Source organism: Pteropus medius, unplaced genomic scaffold, assembly GCF_902729225.1.
Source record: "Pteropus medius unplaced genomic scaffold, Ma_sr-lr_union100, whole genome shotgun sequence".
Taxonomy (NCBI): Eukaryota; Metazoa; Chordata; class Mammalia; order Chiroptera; family Pteropodidae; genus Pteropus; species Pteropus medius.
The window spans coordinates 16,713,044-16,733,347 of NW_024349802.1; the positions used below are offsets into that span (position 1 = coordinate 16,713,044).

General features: G+C 39.1%; 1 protein-coding gene across 4 annotated transcripts in view; it reads left to right on the forward strand.

The window, feature by feature from the left end:
• Positions 1-20,304, forward strand: part of FBXO38 (F-box protein 38) — a 47,775-nt gene that overhangs the window by 24,198 nt on the left and 3,273 nt on the right. Inside the window, exons 12-21 of one of the 4 annotated variants that reach the window (XM_039836484.1) lie at positions 353-563; positions 4,066-4,185; positions 5,674-5,853; positions 7,338-8,072; positions 12,996-13,096; positions 13,306-13,408; positions 16,301-16,467; positions 17,793-17,938; positions 18,540-18,643; positions 19,119-19,232. In XM_039836484.1, coding sequence (XP_039692418.1) covers positions 353-563; positions 4,066-4,185; positions 5,674-5,853; positions 7,338-8,072; positions 12,996-13,096; positions 13,306-13,408; positions 16,301-16,467; positions 17,793-17,938; positions 18,540-18,643; positions 19,119-19,232 — 1,981 coding nt within the window. The remainder of the gene's footprint in view (positions 1-352; positions 564-4,065; positions 4,186-5,673; positions 5,854-7,337; positions 8,073-12,995; positions 13,097-13,305; positions 13,409-16,300; positions 16,468-17,792; positions 17,939-18,539; positions 18,644-19,118; positions 19,233-20,304) is intronic. The other 3 variants (XM_039836485.1, XM_039836486.1, XM_039836487.1) reach the window with 3 other exon arrangements.

A 20,304-nucleotide genomic window follows, 5' to 3' on the forward strand; every position in this document is an offset into this window, starting at 1 on the left:
GTGTTTCAACTAATTATATTCTGTCTTGTCAGTTCTTAATGGTTATATTCCCACTGCTGAAGCAGTGTAGTATAGTGGGGAAAGCTCGGGACTTGAGGTCAGAATACTGGGTGTCAGAACCCAGCTGCACTACTTCTGGGTCGTGTGCTGTTGGGCAGATCTCGTCCTATCGTGCATCTCACCTTCTGTTAATCAAGAATAATAATTTATCTTGCTTGAAATGTTGTAAGCCTTAAATGAAGTCCCATATGCATATGTAAAAGCATTTAATAAATAAATACTATATAAATAATGCTTATGTAGAGATGAAACGAAGGGGTATTAATACACGTATGGTTTCGTTTTACCTTAGGGCTGTGCTCGAGTTGGCCTGAGTGCAGGCACAGGAATCGGGGTGTCCTCGGCCCTTGTAAGCAACCAGAACTCCAACAATGACAATGATAATAATGCCCAGAATAATGCCAACATCCATGACAACAATCATCATCATCCAGATGACTCAGATGAGGAGAACGATTTCCGGCAAGATCTACAACCAGGAGAGCAGCAGTTTGCAGCCGACGGTAACCCAGACCTTTTGTGAGCTCCAGATGGAAATGGTTTTTTACTTCCGATCATATTTCTCTGACTCTGTTCCCGTCTCCCCCTATCCAATTTTGTTGCTTTACACTTTGGGATTCTAGTTGACAAGGCAAGGGGATGGATGAAATTTGATCGCTTGTTTCAAAGCTAACTTTGTAATGCCTCCTGTCCATAGATTCTATAAGGGACTCGTAGATACTGTGGGAATTAGAGTACAATGAGCCTTAGAGGCCTGGTTTAACTGAGATTTAACTTTCAGGATTTGAGCAAAGGAGCATCTTTTTAACATCTCCCCGACCAATAGATCAGTACATTGAGCTTGAATGTAGACACCATTTTTGGATGTTCTCAGACTGAAAAAAGAAATACCAGTCACATGATAGGCGTTCTCTTGAGCATCTTTCACATTTTACTTTTCATTATTTAGTCTTCACAACCACCAGCAAATTAAGTACATGAACTAATAAATAATAAAGACCTATTGGATTTTGTTTATGTAATCATCCATCCATCCAGTTCGTGAACATCTGCTGCATGCCAACTCATGTGTTTTTAGGCTTCATCTGCCCTTCTGTTGATGAGTGAGGACAGAATGAGATTGTTTTCTTACCAGATTTTCCACTTTCCCAGTTGACCCTTAAGAACTGGAATGGAAATCTCTTCCCTCTTCATTTGGACACAGTAACTCATGGGAGGTAGGGAGCCCTGATGTTTGTAACTGCTTCTGTAATGAAAGTGTACTGTGTACAGAGCATGACTTCCTTTAGGATCACTCCTGAGTGTGCAGGTCTGAATCTAAGAGTTATCAATAGACATTGTCTTCACTTTCACCTCACACGTTCTCTGCATTTTGGTTCGTGGCAGAGTCATCAGTGACTCTTAAAGAGCTAGTGTTCATTTCTCCACATTCATCTTATTTGATATCTCGGCAGCATTTGTCATTATTGCTCACTTCTACCTTCCTGAGATATTTCCTACTCTTGGCATCTCTGAAACCATTTTACTAGTTTTCCTCCTATCTATTGGACATGCTGTCTCAGTTTCCTTTGCTTGCACCACCTCCTCTATTATGTTTGTTTTTGATCTCTCTAAACATTTTCTCTAGATGAAATCATCAGTCTCTTGGCTTCAGTAGCAACTGTATGCTAATGAATTCGAAACCTTAATTTCCAGCCTTGATCTTTCTACTTTTTGAAATATTGCAATTATATCTAGCTTCATACTTTTTATTTTCACTTGATTACTCTTAAGCATTTCAAACCTGTGGCTAAATCTCTCCCCTGATACTCTCACTCCAAAATACAAAAATATAAAAGTACAGAGCCAGGAGGTGCTAGGGGTGAAGGATGGGGAGTGAAGTCACATATTACTTCTTTGCCTTGTTTTGTTCCCAAGTGCCATCATATTCATCACTGGCACCATACGGATCTGGCCTTCAGAAAATGCAGACTGTCCGTGGGAAACTTAAAGCAGCCACAGTACAGAACTTTCAAATCCTATGAATCCAGTTGTGGTTGGAGTTGATGAACTGGACAGATCGTAGACTCTATCAGAAAGTTACATGGCCATAGGCTTCTCAGTATAGATTGGGGAATGCCTTCCATTGTATCATATATTGATGCAGCAGGGACCAAATGTGCAACAACACTGTGTTTGATTTAAGAGAGGATAGCGGAACTCATATCTAACATTTGAAACTTAAGGTTTCAGTTTATGAGAGACTTGCGTGCAGACCAAATACTTGAGGTACAATATTGTCAAATATGATATCTACAAATGCAGTTAAAGGCTGAGAAGCAAAGGAACGAGCTACATAAATGCCAAGATCAAAGAATTAAAAAGCTTCAACAAGAGGAAGACTAAGAACACCAAAGATAGTGGCAGCATTTGTAGAGAAATGAAGATTGGCATAAAACATTAGATTCTACTGGTCTCTCCAAGTTGGCAGTATGTTATTTGTATTTATTATTATATACATACCAAGTTGAGTCTTTTAAATAAAAAATAAGGAACTGGAGAAAGGCTATGTGACTTCTGATCAAAACCAGAAATAGAATTCAAAGAGATATATACAAAAACAAAAAAACAGAAGAGCAAAAAAAAGGAAAGAAAGAGTAGTACAGGGATTCAGAATAAAAAGGTTCAGTGAGAATTAGTGCTAGTTGAAATGACTAACATTGATGTTTCCACTCTTTAGTTGCAGATTTAACAGTATCGTTAAAATTAGTTTGAAATTGTTATTGACATGTTGACTTTCCTGAATGTAGATTTTTAAAACGTATCATGAATGGCCCTCTGCTTCATTCTGGGCAACTCCAGAATGAAGTAGAGCTACCCACTCTTTATTGCCCTGTTGTGTTTAACTTTATCAGCTTACATTAACTTGGCTTGTCTCCTTTTAGAAGAGTCTTTAGTTCTTTCAGGAACTGGATCTTTTTTCTTTTGTTTTGTTTTTTTTTCAGTTCACTCAAATGGTTGCTTGGTTGATTTCTCAGCAGTAGTTACTGAGCATCCTTAGGCACTGAGGATACAGGGTGAACAGGGTGGCTGAGCTATAAGGTGCATAGGGTAGTACTGCTGTTGTCTTGACTCGCACTGCTGCCAGGCTCACAGGCTTAGGTTGTGAGGGGCAGCTGGATCGAGTGCCTTGAATACTGACTTGAGGGATTTGGATTTAATCTTATAAAAAGCTGGCAAAGCCAGGAATTATTTCATTTAGGGTCCTTCTGGAAAAGTGACCATTTTATCTTTAGAATAATAAACTGATAGAAGCTTTAGTACATATAGTAAACTGATTAAAGCTTATCGGTCTGAAATTGTTCACTGTCCTTATCCTCTGGAAAAATATAAGTAAAACCACATTCCCACTCAGTGATTGGCACTGAAAACTGTAGTGAAGACTTCGATGCAAATAAAACATCTGAGTGATATTAAAATACTAAAAATGTACGTGGTGTATTTTTTAATAATCCTTGCCACACACCAGCCAAAAACAATACCATAGCCTCTAGAGAGTAGGAAAAGAAACATACAGTTTGAGCTTACCTGTTCAGGACATTCTGGTTTAGCTGGCAGATACTACAAAACTAACTCATGTATGATTGTAAGGTCTTCCAGTAGTTGGCTTTTACTACCTTCAAACAAATAGCGTCGACGGAGACAGTCGCCCCCTACAGCCGTCCTCGGTAACTTCTTTGGAAGTGAACACGGTATTTGCTCATTCGTGTGCCTTTTTCCTTGCTTTCATCATACAGTGATGGACTTTCTCCAGCAAGCGATCCTTTCTCATCTGTGATTTCTTCTATAGGATGATTGGACACTCCTTATTAATATTGCTATGAAGCATAATTATATGCTCTTCCTCCAGAGTGCGCCTAATAATCATGGCACTGTTGCTTTCTCAGGGATGCCAGTTTTGCCTGCCATTGTGGTTTTTTTAGACTTCTCTTGGTTTGACTTCAACTGTTTTTATTTTTATTTAAGCATTGAATGAGATGGAAGACATGGTGCAGGAAGATGGAGAGGTGGTGGCTGAGAGTGGACATGAGACTCCAGCACATAGTCAGGCAGTTATTCCTGTGGATGTTGATGAGGAACAAGCAGGTAATCATGTGACTTCCCACGTTCATGGTTCTGAAAGCTAGGGCCTGACTCTAATGAAGATAAAACACTGAGGATGACTTGTTTTTTGACATTACAGCTAATGATACATTATATGCTATTTATTATTTAGGCCTATATTATATTGATATTCTCCTTGCTACATGTTTATATATCTTATTATGAAAGCTTATTATTGATTTTTTGTAACCGTAGCAATAGTTCCTCTTTCTATAAGTGACCTGATTAAGTGTTCTGCTTGTCTTCTCCCTTCATTTTGGTGGAGGAGAGGAGCAGTGGACAGGCTGACCTGATTTACTAAATGAACCAAGATCTGGTCTCTGCTGTTGAGTGCCTTCTGGCAGGCTATAGTCAAAGCCCTTAAAGATTACCTAATACAACACTTCGTTTTACAGATGCAGAAACTTAATATATTTTTTAAAAGTTTGAATGTTTTGCTCAGGACCACTCAGCCAGGGATCAAGGAAAATAACTGAAATTAAAACTCAAGTTATCTCAGTCCCGGTCTGTTGACAGGCTACCTTGTATTTGAATTGAAATTATCTTTACCCTTGTTTTGAATGTCTTACAGATGCAGTCGTTTATTCAACAAATAATTATTGAGCGCCTACTGTGTCAGGCATTATACATTGTAACAGGAAAAAGACAGGCAAGGTTCCTTGGAACTTACACTCCTTTGAAAGGAGTGACTGTCAGTCACTCTCCAGAATTGGGTCATGCGAGCTAAAGGTTTACAGTGTGTACTGCCAAGCAGATAAAACATTTGTTATGTAAATATAAATAACCAAACTGTAACATGCGTGCAGCCTTTCAAGAACTTTTCTGCGTCTATGGCCATGCCACCCTGAACAAGCCCGATCCCGTCTGATCTTGTGAAGCTAAGCAGGATTGGGCCTGGTTAGTACTTGGATAGGAGACCACCCAGGAAGACCTAGGCGTAAAAAAAAAAAAAAAAAAAAAAAAAAATTAAGAAAAAAAACTTTTCTGCACTACATCCAATAAGATAGACCTGTACGCAGTTAAAGGATGCAGGGAATTCTTACCAGTTCCATAGGTGTATCTAAGATTCATCTTTATTTCTTTGCCTTCATTTGTGCATTTACAAAATTAGAAACATTGCCTATTTTTTAAATTATTAAGACTGTTATTTTGGTTATTTTAGGATGATTTATGTGACTTTTTCAAACAGTAAAGGTCCTGAAGGAGGATGCCACATATCTATTTTAATTTGCTTTTAGAAATGCACAGTGTTTGTTGGCATATTAATCATGTTTAATGTTTAGATAATGTTTTACAGTTTAAGTGCTTTTACGGTATGTCATCCGGTACTATATTCCATTGAAATGAGTGGTCAGGCAGGCTGCATAGAGCCAAAGCATCTCTGTGAGCACAGATCCCTGGAGCCAGTACTTTGAGAGAGAGCCTTTCTTGGGCAGAAAGTAACTGTTTGGTCTGTGCTTTTTGTTTTAGGACCCAGTGGTCTTCAACGTGTAGTAAAACCAACCCCAATTACTGTTCATGACTCAGAGAGTGATGATGAGGAAGACAGTCTTGAACTCCAGGAAGTCTGGATTCCTAAGAATGATGCTCGGCGTTATTCTGAGCGTGAAGAAAAAAACGGAGAGTCGGCGCAGTCCAGGGAATTGTCAGGTGAGAGATTATTTTGTACTCTGACCTGTTAGAGTCATGTGAACTGACACACTTGACCTTGATAGAATATGTGTCCCTCCTGCACCTTGTGTTGCAGTTAACTCTCCTTACTAAATGTGACAGGAGACCAGAAAGGCAGTAGTCCAGGTGAGAGGGGATTCTGGGTGGTGCTATCCTGGGCGAGTGTAGCACAACAAAAATATTGTGGAATCAGGGCTCAGGGAAGAGAAGACGAGGATTGTGAATGCCACGACTTTAGGCAGTTGTGGCATCAGGGGATCAGGGATTAGCAAGAGGCCTGTGCCTCAGGTAAGGAACAACTGCTGAGTGGAAACAGCATTCCCCAGCGGATAATCTGTCCAGTTGTGTTTAGTGCATGTTGGTGGCTAGTGTGGTGCTTGAGGGAGTTCTTATTGTCCCTTGCCTCCCTTTAAATTTAGTCAATAGCCTTCAGCCATTTGCCTCACCAAGAAACTATAATTCTCTTAACTTTCATGGCTTTTCCTTGTCTTTCCTTCCTTTATGTTTCTCAGAAGCATATGCTTACCACTTTCAATGAAGGATGAGGTTTTTTAAAACTATCCATTCAATTTTCCTTGGGTACCCTACTCCTTAATATGTTTGAGTGTTCAGTATGCACTTAACACTGAACCCGAAATATATGTGTGTGTGTATATATATATATAACACTTTCATGTATGGAAAGCTCAGTTCTTTAGACTTGGAATAATTTACTAACCATTGACTAAATACTCAATTCTTATTTTACTCTTTTTAAGAAATCCATATAGGTTTACACTGTGGTTCAGGGGAGCTTTTATGGAAACTAGAATTTAGGAGAAGTAGTGTGACCAGCTGATTAACCTAACGTTTCCTAGAAAGTCAGTTTCTGAATCTAGAAACTAGACCTTCTGTGAGCCAGACAAAGCCTTATTTGTTTAAGTCTTACTCACTGTGCCCCAGGCACGGTGTCAGGGTGTGGCGTTAGGTGCTGCGAGGGATGGAGAGATGGGAAAGTCATGATCTCTCTCTAGGGAACCTCTAGTCTGGTGGAAGAGTTGGGTCAGAAACATGTGCTATCACAGGGAACGTAACATTACTGTGCTTCGGGTGGGGGTCCAGAAGAGAGTGAACAGAGGTCTAAGGCTGAAGAATTGGTGAGAAGGTCCCGCGGTAGTAAGGCGGGGATCCACTCAGAGAAGAATTGGGCTGGGATATAGAATGTATGTAGAGGGGACAGGAATGGAAAGTTAGTGTGGAATTAGATCATGGTGAGTCTTGAAAGCTGAGCTAACGAGTAGAAACCAGGTGAGCACTAGGGAGCCATAGAGAACTTTCAAGCAGCTGAGTGATGTGGTCACCATTATACCTTAGGAAAATTAGTGTACATTGTTTCCTGTTCCAAATTTACTCTTGCCTTTTGTCCAGAATTTATACTGAAACCTTTTCTTTTCCTCGGGCCATTCTTCTTTTTCTGTAAGCAGTAAGTGGAAAAGGCAAGACTCCACTTCGAAAGAGGTACAACTCCCATCAGATGGGCCAGTCGAAGCAGTTTCCCCTCGAGGAAAGCAGCTGTGAGAAAGGCTGTCAGGTCACCAGTGAGCAGATCAAAGCCGATATGAAAGCAGCTAGGGATATTCCTGAAAAGAAAAAAAACAAGGATGTTTATCCCAGCTGCAGCAGCACCACCGCCAGCACAGTGGGAAACTCCAGCTCACACAGCACTGCTTCTCAAAGCCCTGACTTTGTAAGGACGGTGAACAGCGGCGGCTCTTCCGAGCCTAGCCCTTCAGAAGTGGATGTGTCCAGGCAGTGTGTCTGCTCCCCCGCTGGGTCAGAGGACTCTGAGGCCATGGAGGAGGGAGATGCAGAGAGTTCTGTCTGCCCCAGATGCTGCTGTCACAGGCCCCAGGAATCCCAAAGGAGAACTAGCAGGTGTTCTGATGAGGAACGTCCTTCAACCAGCCGAGCCTGTGTTGTGAATGGCCCGGATGGTACGAGATCCGCCTTTTCCTTTAGGACTCTGCCACGAGGGGGGTCTTCAGGCCCAGCACATGATGAGAGGACTAATGGGAGTGGCTCTGGGGCTACAGGTGAGGACAGGAGGGGGAGCTCCCAGCCTGAGAGCTGTGACGTGCAGTCTAATGAAGACTACCCTCGGAGGCCCCTTACAAGGGCCAGGAGCAGACTGTCCCATGTACCGCTGGTATCTGAGTCAGGTATGACAATGCTGCCAGGACTAGCAACTGCAGGTTAGGACTGAGGAGGGCATTAGCTCATTCCGTAGGTTTTCTTACATAAAGCCAATTTGGCATACTGAGTTCTCTCTGGAGTTCTGTGATCATACAGATTTTGACCCAATTTTTAGCAGTGGTAGCGGGGAGGGATGGGTGGGCAAAACAGCTTGTAAAATATCCGACCCAGAAAAACTCAAGAAATTTCTAAGAAAAATAGAACTCTTTATATTGATTGACCCTAATTACAATACTGATTCTGATGTCTGTCCCAGCAGATAAACTCTGCTCCCATGCCACACTTAGGGAAGTCTTACTCTTAGTGAAGTTTTAAACCTTAGCCAAAGAGAAGGGCTTGAAGTTGCTGGGGCTGGGGGAACACAGCGTATGGGCACACCCCTGCATCTGCCTCCGCAGTACTTAGTAATTTTTCTGAAGTCTAGTTTTGCTTCCAGTTAGGTTTGCCAGGAGACAAGCAGGTAAGTAAGTAGTTTACTGAGAATTATTTTGGTGTAGATGTACTTAAAAATATATATATGTGTATATAATTTCATTAATAATATTTATAATGTGTATGTCAAAGCATTGGGTTGGGTTTCTTAATCATAATTCTGTCTGTATATCTGACCTTCTTTTTAAGTCATTTCTTCTGCCTTTATGACTACCTACAGTGAATAATAATATATTTTAATTTTATCCAAGTCTCCCTCGATTTTCAGCCCCAGAACAGAGTGGATACTTTTTTATGTATTAAATAGATCTGATTGGATCTCATGGAGTTAAACTTACAAAAATAAGCTTTCATAAGATAAATTTGAGAGCTTAATTATATGCTAATCGTAGTAGCATACATTCATTAAAATATCAGTTTGATTTGAAGATTTCAGAACACCAGCTCTGCCATATGATGAAAATAACTTTTCCCAGCTTGAATTTTAAATGTTTTATCATCATTTTTTATACAAAACCTAAGATTTACCATTTTAACTATTGTGAAGTGTTCAGTTTGTTGGCATTAAGTACATTGACAGCCATCACCATCATCCATCTGGGCTTTTTCATCATCCCAAATTGAAACTCTACTCATTAAATAGAAACTCCACATTATGACACCTTTTGCTGCAGGTTTCCATATTCGTAAAATCAGATCTTTGTGTTTACCTTTGATATTTTTATTTATTTTTATGCTGTGGAAGGCCTTCCTACATCAGATAATTGTTCACTTTTCATTCTTTGATTCATTTATTTGTTTATTTTAATTCTTTAATCTGTGGGAATTAACTTGATTTTTTTATTCCAAATTATCACCTAGTTGTCTCAATACTTTGACAACTTATTGTTTAATAACATCCATTATTTTGAAATGCTCTTTTATTATGTATGGTAGACATACTTAAGTTTATCTCTGGGCATTCTCTTCTGTTCCAGTGTTCTGTCCTCTTTCATTGTCAAAATTTCCTTCGCTAGTCATACATTTATCATTTATTTTTATAGTTGTGTTTTATAATCATTTTGGCAAACTCTAAAAACAAATCTTGGTTTTTGTTTGTAATTCTATTACATTGATCAGCCGAAAAGATTATTGTCATTTTGGCAGCACTGAGTCTTCCTATTTAGAGAGTATTTTGTCTCCAGTTATGTCTTATGTCTCTTGGTAAGGTTTTATAGTTGTTACATTTGGGTGTTTTGCTCTGTTTTGTTCTGTTTTTAACATAGATCTTTTATATTAACCATTGGGGGCTTTGATTTCTTTTTTGCCATGTGTTCTGCTGTCCCCTTTACCATTTTCTTCTGTTTCACGACTTGAACTTTTTCTTAGGTTACGTAGTTCCCTAGAATTTTTTAAAAATCTCATTCATGTGGTGCTTTTTACTTTTTAAAGTATATTACATCTGTTGTCTTGTAATTTTACTTTTTCAATTTTGAGAAGACTTCTTTGTATGTGGCTAATGTGTATATAGTAGGTAAATTATTTCCTAAATTTTTTTTCCATACAATATAAATGTCTGTTTACTTTCAATAAGTCTTTCTGGAGAAAGGTCAGAGTGCTGATTGAATGTTATCCAGGGCTCTTTTGGAAAGAAGAAGTTATTTGGGTGGCTTTCAACTTGTTATTTTTAGTCTACCATGTTTTTGATATCTATTGGCCATCCTACTTTAAAAGATTTGAGGAGAAAAATCCAAACTAATAAAGGAACAAACCTGATTGAATGTTATGCGGTTTTTTAAAATCATTTTAAAGAAAACATTTGAGTTTTTCGTTTAGTTTTCAATTTATGGCCTTATATACTGTTAAAACCATGATAGAAGCCAGTATAATTATATGTCTTGTGAATTCCTCTTTTGGGAATATATGCCTGCGGGCTGTTCTTTTTATTCTCATTGTATAATACTTTATAAGATAAATATCACAAAAATAGCATTGGATTGTCCAAGAATAGCATTTTATTTGTATCATATGGTTCTCAAAAATACTAATCTCTTTTCCTGACACCCCCAAGACTGGATTGGTCTGCTTTTCTGTATTTCTGTAGCATCTTCTACACCAATGTTAACCACACTATGTTGTAATTCTGTGTTTTACTGTCTGTCTTTCCAGTAGACTATGAGCTCCATGAGGGCAGGGACAGTGTCTGCTTGTTCGCCATTATATTCCCAGCTTCTAGCACAGTGTCTTACATGGTATGGGGCTCAGTGAATAATTGTGACCTTTATAAGTTGTAGGAACCATCATATGAGGTATGTTGATGTTGGGAGACGTATGAAGTCACTGAGAATTGTCCCTAAACAAGGAGGGAGGCATAAGAACATGACAAATTGTTTTCCTTTCACATTAAGAAACCTTTGTTTTTCAAGGTTATCTACATGTAAAGTGTGACTTAGTTTTATAACTTTACTTAGAAAACATAAACCACCAACTTGGGCACTCTGGAGAGCAGGAAATTTAACTTTGAACCTCATAGTCTAATAAAAGGGGAAGGGAGAGCCATCCAGCAAGATGAGAAGTTTGAAAATTGGGTCAGTCATAAGAGGGGAATGCTAATAGAAGATTCTCATTTGAATACTGTCATAGAAAGAATGGAAACTGACCTGCTTTTTGGATGTTTGTTTTCTGTTTTGCGGTATGGGGAGAGGGAACCAGGACCTGTTAATAGCAAGTGTGTGCATTTTATCTGTTACGCGAAATGTGCTGAATTGAGACGATTCCTCGTCAATGAAGATAACTAGATTTTGCATAAGGTTCCTTCAGGAATACTGTGGAAGGAGGCCTTCACTGTGTGGCCTAGGCCAAGAATTCTCATGTTTTTCTAGAACCCCAGTGGTCTGCTTGGCTTCAGGGTCTTTGGAAGGAGTTTGATGAGTAGAACTCCTGGGTTCCCTTTAAAGCTTCAACCAAAGCAGCTCCTTTTGATTATTTTGCATAGTAAGATTTCACAAAGATTTCAGATGGTGGAGGAAAGGTTGTGGTGTGTAGAAAAACACTTGGACTAGATCCCCAGAGTTCCTATCTGACCCCAAGCCTTTGGGAATTTGCAATATTTGCCTCTCGTTTGCCTGTCTTTCTTAGTAATCTTTCATGTTTGAAGTTAGAGAATCACCAGTGGAATGTTGTGATCTAGTGTTGGTATCTGAAAGAGCAGTATGGTGGGATTTTATTCATGAAGGTCAGTCAGTCTTCATTCAGTGTATGCTCTGCTACAGGATGATTATCAAAAATGAGGACAGTGACTTAGTGTCTTACCTTGGAACATATATGTGCTTAAGTTTTAGAGATGAATTTAGAACTCGTATTTAAAATCACAGTGTTTGATTTCATAATTATAATGTTTTAGAACAGTACTAGTTAAATGAGTTAGGGCCTAACTAACGAGTTTGACAGATCAAAGATTGAAGATGTTCTAGCATAGCGACTCACACCAGATCGCCTAGTTTGGCTCCTAGTTCCACTACTTACATCTTCGGAAGCTATTTTACCTTTCCATGTCTCAGTTCCCTTTTTTGTAAAATAAGGAGAATAATAAATCTATCTCAAAGGGCTATTATAAGGATTAAATTAGTTTAATACAAGTGAAACCCTTAGAAAAATTACCTGATATATAGTAAGCCCTCAGTAAATATTTGCTGCTGTTATTCCACTTATGTATCAGTGATGCATTCATTCATTCAGGGAATGCTGAGTGCCATTCATTAAACGTTCATTTTAGCTCATTGCTAGTGGCTGACGTTGATACAAAAATGAAATAAGACAGTGTCGTTGCCTTCAAGGAGCTCTTAGTTTAAATGGAGAAATAAAACAAGTATACAGGGAATTACAGAACCATATGTAATGTTTGCGGATCCAGGCGATTTGGTAGAGCAGGTGGCATTTGAGATGGTCTTTTCGGGGATGGGTAGTTTTTCAAAAAGTGGTGTCAGGAAAGGTGTTCAGGGCGAAAGGAGCTAGAATGATTAATGGCTTCAGAGGCATTGGCGGTGGGAGATGATTAGGATATGGTATGGAGTAAAATTGAGAACAGGTGGGGCTAAAGCACAGCTCCAAATGTCAGGCATCAACATGCATTTATTAAACAGTAGTCGACAATTTAAAGTAGTTTAGCAGGAAATTGGTGAGTTTAATCCACCAATAGTATTTAGGACGGATTGAGTGACGAGAGATGAGAATGGTAGATTGTTGGAATGACCTAGGAATAAAGAAAGGATATTATGTTTGATGTAGATATGGAGATTGTGGAGGGTGATCTTGTGTTGGAATGGTCAGTTGGGAATAGCAGGCTGACTGGATTCCACTGGGAACCAAGTTGTAGATATGAGAGTTCCCTTGGTAGAGTTTATACACATACAATTGAATGTTCTCTTGAAGGAAAGAAAACAAGGTTAAAATTCGCGTTTTCCTCTTGCTTTTTCTAGAGGTTGCCAAAACAAAGCCACGTCATGCCATGAAGCGGAAGCGGACAGCAGATAAGTCCACCAGTACCAGTGATCCTGTGATTGAGGATGACCATGTGCAGGTGAAGGAAACAGCCCTCCTTTACCCTTCAGTCTGGTTAAGGTCTTGAATAATGTAGAGGAACTAAAGTTTCCGCCTTTATATAGTATCTTTGCCCTACAGAGAAAAAGTTGGTAACAGTGGCTTCTCAACTTGTGCCAGTGAAAACATTTAAGCTTAAAAAAGATATACAGAAAGGGATATCTAACTTAAAATTTTTTCTTCTTGTAGGTCCTTGTATTAAAATCCAAAAATCTTGTTGGAGTCACTATGACCAACTGTGGCATCACAGATCTGGTGCTAAAGGACTGTCCCAAGATGATGTTCATTCACGGTGTGTATTTAGGCCCCGTGACATACAGGAGCATCGTGAACAAGTTTAAAAAATTAAGGACTCATAAATACTTCAGTAACATTACTATGTTATTTTTTTTTTGAAGAAATCATTATGTCGGGTTATTTCTAATTCTGTCCCTGCTCTGTAGTTTTCAAGTGATTACTCCATAGTTTTCATGAGGGACCATGCAGAGACTAGGTTTTTTTTTTTTTTTTTAAATAGCCTCCCCTCTAGTTTCCTCCAGTTGATAATTGTACCTGACGTGATAGAGTAGATTCACCACACGGATGGCTTTGCAGTCAAGTAAACCTCAGCTTGAACCTGGCCTCTGCCATGTGCCAATTGTGTGATGTTGGACAAGTTTGTGTGTAAATGTTTTTGCAGGGAGTGGTGACTGGGCCTTAAAAGTGTTTACCCGCTTTGGATTTGTTGTGATTAAACACAACCTCAGTTCATGGCATGTTATTCTTAGTCCAAGGCCCACTTTTCCTCTTAGTTTCATTTGTCCCTCATTGCTAGTCCCATCGGCTCCCACCACCTATACTCTTGTATTTAACATAAGTCCTTCCAGTGCATCTTTCATGTATTTACTTATATACATATCTATCCCTGAACAAATAGTAGGGTAACATTTTGTGTGAGCTTTTAAAATCTTAGCTGCATAGTATGTCCTGTAGATGATTTGTTTATTTTACCATTTTCACTCAGAATTATATTTTTAATACCTATCCATGTAAAATGATGAAGATTTGACCCGTTTCTTGCCTTGGGCAAGTTATATATTCTCTGTGTTCATTAGTTTTTCAGTCTATAAAATGTACATAATTATGCTTACCTTATAAAGCATTTGTGAAGGTTAAATGCAGTGATTGATGTGTGGATGTGTGTGTGTACATACACATATACACATACAGTAGAGGGTCTGATCTCTAGTAAGAGGCTAATTTTAAATTTATTATATTAGTATTGCAGAAAGATATTTAGGGGCTTTCTTTTCTTTGCACTTCTGCCATACCGATAGTGAACAAAACAAGAAAATCCTTACCAAACGCTTTGTCGTACATTAGGAGAATCTCAGAAAGGAGTGAGAAAACTGAGATTTAAAGGAGACTGGCTGGATCATTGGTATATTTACACAAACACATGTGGGTGAGCCATTCATTAAAAGGAAAGGATTAAATAACAGAACAAAACAAAACAGAATTAAACACTTACCCTCTCCTGAATTCTAGAAAACACCAAACCTGGGGTCCCAGACCCCATGTTCACCCTTAGGAAGTGTACTTTACTCCATTCCAACCAACGAGGTCTTAAAACATCTAATAAATGACTTACCTCCTATTGGAGTTTTCTCCTGGAACAGAACAGGGGCCCTTCAAAAGCTCAGAGATCGTAACAGCAGGTAGTGCAGACAAGCTTCAGGCAGCACTGTAAAAGCTTTCTGTCTGCGCTCTGCTCTCTGAGTTCTGGGGTTTAACTCAACCTTTGGATTCTGCTGGTTAACTTCTCATTTCTCCTTCTACTCTGAGCTCTTTGGGAATCAGGCTGGTTTTCACGTCTGCACTCGACTCTTAATGATTCTTCTCATATCTTCTCTGACCTAGTGATGGATCACATGGCATCAGGCCCAGCCTTTTGCCCTTAAACTAAATGATCTGGGACAGAGGACCTTGAATAAGTAGTGTGGTCCCTAGACGCCAGCTGATTAAGTTAATGGTGGAAGAGATGACTAAATGAGATTAGAATTGACCTTAGCCCTGTCCGTTTTATAGCAGAGAACTATTGAATCCTTTTCACCATGTAGTCCTCTCTTTCCTCCTTTCCTGTCCCCATCACAGCTTCCCCTTTCTCTTGTCATGTCACAGAAGGAGAAAATGAGTCTGAAAGCCAGGGGACTTGATTAGTGTTAAAACATCAAGGTTAGTTACAAGGCAAGATGGCTTAGAAAGATGAAGACTTTTTGGGTCAGAGATGTCACAGAACATGTCTTTACGAAGAAAAGAGGAAGAAGATATTTTTCTGAACTTGGTGTACTGTTGCGGCGTTTAATATATCACAATTACTTTGTCACCTGCATTTCATATGTTCAACAGGAAAACTGTTTAATCACGTTTCATACCAGCACTTTCACCAGAACTTTCTGCAGCGATGGAACTGTTTGGTCTGTGTCTGTCTGCACTGTTTAATGTGGTAACCACTGGCTGCATGTGACTGTTGAACATTTGAGCTGGGGCTAATTGCTTGAGGAACTGAATTGTTAATTTTATTACATTCTAGTTAAATTAACCTTAAATAGCTGCAAGTGGCTAGTGGCTACCATGTTGAACTGTACAACTTTAGACCAAAGTATCCAAATATTTCAGGGTATTTTGATTTTTTTTTTTAAGGTTCTGCCTTTATACGCATGATAGAAATTAAAATCGATTCTGCTTATTTCCTTTGGGTGAATATAAGATAATATATGTGAATTATTCCAGGTTTATTTAACCATTACCCATAGAATGGTATAACTTAATAGTTACCATCCTTTATTCTTTTCAATAAATATTTCCTAAACAATACCTGTGTTTAGGCAAGTCATTCTGTGGGACGTGGATTTTTTGCCAGTAAAATCTCGGATAGGAAAAGGTATTTTAACATCCCTTTTAGCATGTGGGTGACCACCTTCTTTCGAACAGGACAGAATCACATTTTCAAATTATTTTGATAACTGTCAGTTGTACTTTATGATAGTATGTAACTTTTGTTAAAGATGTTTATTACATCTGCAGTATTTAATGCTAATAAAAGTTGTGCCAGTCCTCCAAAGATGATTCCAGATAAGCTATGTGTTGCTCTTTTATTTTGTATAAATTATTTGTAGAGTTGACCGTTGTTTTCATTTTGTAGCTACCAGGTGCAGGGTACTGAAACATTTAAAAGTGGAAAATGCACCAATCGTAAACAGATTCGACTATGCACAATGCAAAAAACTGAACATGGATCAGGTACTAGACCAGATACTGCGGATGCCTCCTGAGAGAAACCGCATCATATACCTACGCCCAATGCAGCAGGTACCGAGCTTGGCCCCTTCCTGATGATAGACGTATATTTTTTTCTTAGTCTTTAACCTTTTTGAACTTGGCATTTATTCATTTGCTCAACCTATAGTGATGATTCTTCAGATTGTACAGAGTTCTTTTAACCAAATTAGACTGCCTTTGCCAGTCTTCATTAGTGCTTCTCTGCTAGGTTTTTGTGGGGTTTCAGCAAGTTAGATGATGAGCACAATTGTTATTCAGCACGTTTTTCACACGTATTAGAAGTTGTCTGGTTAAGAGCATGGACTGGTTTCAGACTGCCTGATTCAAAATCTGGTTCACTGACCTATGGCATATTAACTTCTGTGTCTTAGTTTCTTCATCTGTAAAATTAGAAGAGACAGAAAAGTATAGCTGTTGTGATGGTTAAATTAACACATGTGAAGTGATAGAACAGTTGCTGGCATGTAGTTAGCAATCATGATAGCTGCCATTATCATTTTCATAATTAAGAGTAAACATTTTATTACTTATATGAACAGAGATTTTAGCTGAACCTCTTCTGTTAATCATTTCACAATATTTGCATGCCAAACCAACATGCTATACACCTTAAATTTATACAGTGATGTATGTCAATAATTTCTCAGTAAAACTGGAGGAAAAAAAGAGTAAACATTGTATGTAAGACTCTGTGCTTAATGCCAAAAGAAAGTTTAAAAGAAATATTAAACAACATTAGCAGTCAGCATTTGACCTTGGCCCCAAAAGAATCATTTTGACAAATTGTTGAGTGCCTATAATGGATTGAGGCTGAAAAATACACAGCACATCATCCTTCCCTCAAGAAGTTTGTCTTTCCGAGAAGGAGGTAGACGTGAAAGCCACTGAGATGGCAGAGTGGGATTGCATAAGTAGAGGTAGGAGGAGAGTATGAGAAGAAAGCAATGTGAACAACGGCTCTGAGGGGGCGAGGAGCTGGAATCGGCAGTGGTCCAGTTTGAACAGGTGCATGGTACTACACATCAGTAGTTCTAGGATGCAGTCACTGAACCTATGAAAAGCATACTCAGAAGTGGATTCCTGGGATCAGTTAACCTGATTCTAGGTTCTCCATTTTAGTGGGCATTTATATAACAGTGAAATGTAAATCACTGAACTTGCTAGACAGGAGAATTTGCTAAGCCTCACTCCCAGCATGGCAAGCTGTGTTCAGGACTGAATGTGACTGTTTGCTTTTCAGATCAGATTTTCAAATGAGCCAAAGATTTTAAAACGTAGGTCCCCAGGAAAGATCGTTCAAGCTCTAAGGCATTCTTTTCCCTGGTCCAAGCCCTCTCTTTGAACATCTTCCACAGGTGGACACGCTAACACTGGAGCAGAAGCTGTTCAGTGGTCCCTACCCCTATCACATCTGCATCATCCACGAGTTCAGTAACCCTCCTAACGTACGGAACAAGGTGCGCATCCGCAGCTGGATGGACACTGTAGCCAACATCAACCAGTAAGTGCCCTGTGGCCCGGAAGGCTGCCTCAGTCATTTCTCCTTGCGTGAGCTTCCAGGAACAAATTGTAATTATTCTTTATTTTAAATGTCATCTGGGCTTTTCAGGCACTGAAACATAAGAAATAGAACATAAGTGAAAAACTTGAGGGAATAAGGACTTAAAACTAAAAAGTTTACATGTATATTTGTAACTTTTACTTTCAAATGTCAAGAAGAATTCCAAGAACTGGTGTACATGTACATTTGACATTGTTTCTTCACCCTTAGGGCACGGACAAGATACAGTTAAAAACTGCAGTGCTTTACATCATCAGAGAATTGGACTTTTTATGCATTTGTTATATAAACATTATATACACAAGACATTTGATTAGAGAGTGGCTTTCTTTTTTTACCTGGTATGATTTTGAAGATAATGAAAGAAGTAAATTTGACCTGACTAGATATACTCTCTAGTTCGAGGGTATTCTTCTTCTATTAGGTACTTACTAGTTCGAAATATTCATTAGAATCTAGGCCAGACATAGTTTTGCTAGTTCCTTTCTACCCCGCAACCCAACATTATTTCCAGTTTGTAATTTTATTTTCTTGTTTCCAGAGAGCTCATTAAGTATGAATTCTTCCCAGAAGCCAGGCGAAGTGAAGAAGACTTAAAGAAATACCCCAAGTACCCCTGGGGCAGAGAGATCTATACTTTAGAAGGTGAGCAGTTACAAATGGTTGAAATCCAAGTAGCTGTAACTAACTAGATACAGAGACATGTCTTGGGGAAGATAGAAATGGGAGCCCTACAATTCACCAAAATAATGGATGTTTTGAATATCTGCAGGTAGCAGGAACCAGATATAAATCCTATTCTTCCTGTATGAGTCTTTACGATCCCTAAAATAATCAGAAGCAGTGTTGAAACACAAAAAGTAGAAGAAAATTGAAACTTGCTATAGTCTGAGAGTTAGAAGTGACTTGAGGGCACCTTTGCTTTGTCTGCATATATAGGCAGAGGATGACCAAGATCACGTGACCAAATAATGGCAGAGCTAGAATTGGAATCTATAGCTCCTAGTGCAGTGCTTTTTCAGCCATGAAGGATGAAATCACATGTTATAGTCTTACAAAATACTGTGTGTTTGGCCCTGTCATTACTTTCACATGAGTAGCACTGTTCCTCATCTTTCAGGTGTTGTGGATGGTGCACCGTATTCAATGATTTCTGACTTTCCTTGGTTGAGATCACTTCGGGCAGCAGAACCCAACAGCTTCGCCAGATACGATTTTGAAGATGACGAAGAAAGTAATTATGACCTGACTTAATTTGTATTCTCTAGTTTGAGTATATCCTCTATGTTAGATACGTATATCTTGTTTGAGAGTTAGGAGCAGTGCAGCTTTTAAATCACTTCCCATATAAAGGTTTTTATTTACTTTCTGTTATTGTTTGGTTCTTCTCTGCAGAAAACATTTCTACATTTGTACGATAGACAGTCACTTGACCTACCAGGGATATGTGAAGGTTGGTGGGAAGGATTCCTTCAGACAGATTTTCCTACCTAGATTTTATTACCTAAATGTTTATAAATTTGTTACTTCTTATTGTCAACTATATTGTTTCAGATTTGTTCCAGTTATACCAGTTCTTTTTTGCTACTTATGAGCAGCTTTTTGTTGGATAGCATGTATGAATTTATGATTTAGGTGTAGATACCTGGGGAGAAACTTGAAGGTAATTTTGAATATAGTTCTAAGTTAGCACACTTGAATATCCATTTGTAGGATATTTTTTAAAAACTATTTTATGAGGGGCTGCCGGTCAAGATGGCGGAATAGGTAAACACTGTGCTTGCCTCCTTCCATGACCATATGAGAATTACAGATAATCTTCAGAATAGCCATCATTGAGAATTGCCTGAGGTCCAGCTGAACAGAAGTCTAATAACTAAGGACATACAGAAGAAGCCACCTCGAGACTGGTGGGAGAGGTGGAGACATTAAACAGGCTGGTCCCACACCCACATGTAGCTGTTAAAAATCGGGAAGGATATCTCGGTTTTGGAGGTCCCCCCTGAAGAGGAAGGAATCCCAGCCCAGTGCCAGAAAGGGAAGTCCTCATAACATCTTACTGTGAAAACCAGCAGGGATTGTAGATGAGTGAGACAGAGGGCGGCTGGAGTTCCAGGCATTCCTCTTAAAGGTCCTGGGCACAGACTTAATGACTGGCTCACTTGCTCTGAGCTTGAGGGCTGGAGGGGCAGTTCGCTTGCAGACAGAAGTGCTGGCAGACACCCTTCTTCCTTTGTTGAGGCCTCCCCCTTCCCAGTGTGCAGTTGCAGGCACCACATCTGAGTCTCCTTCAACCTGCCTAACAC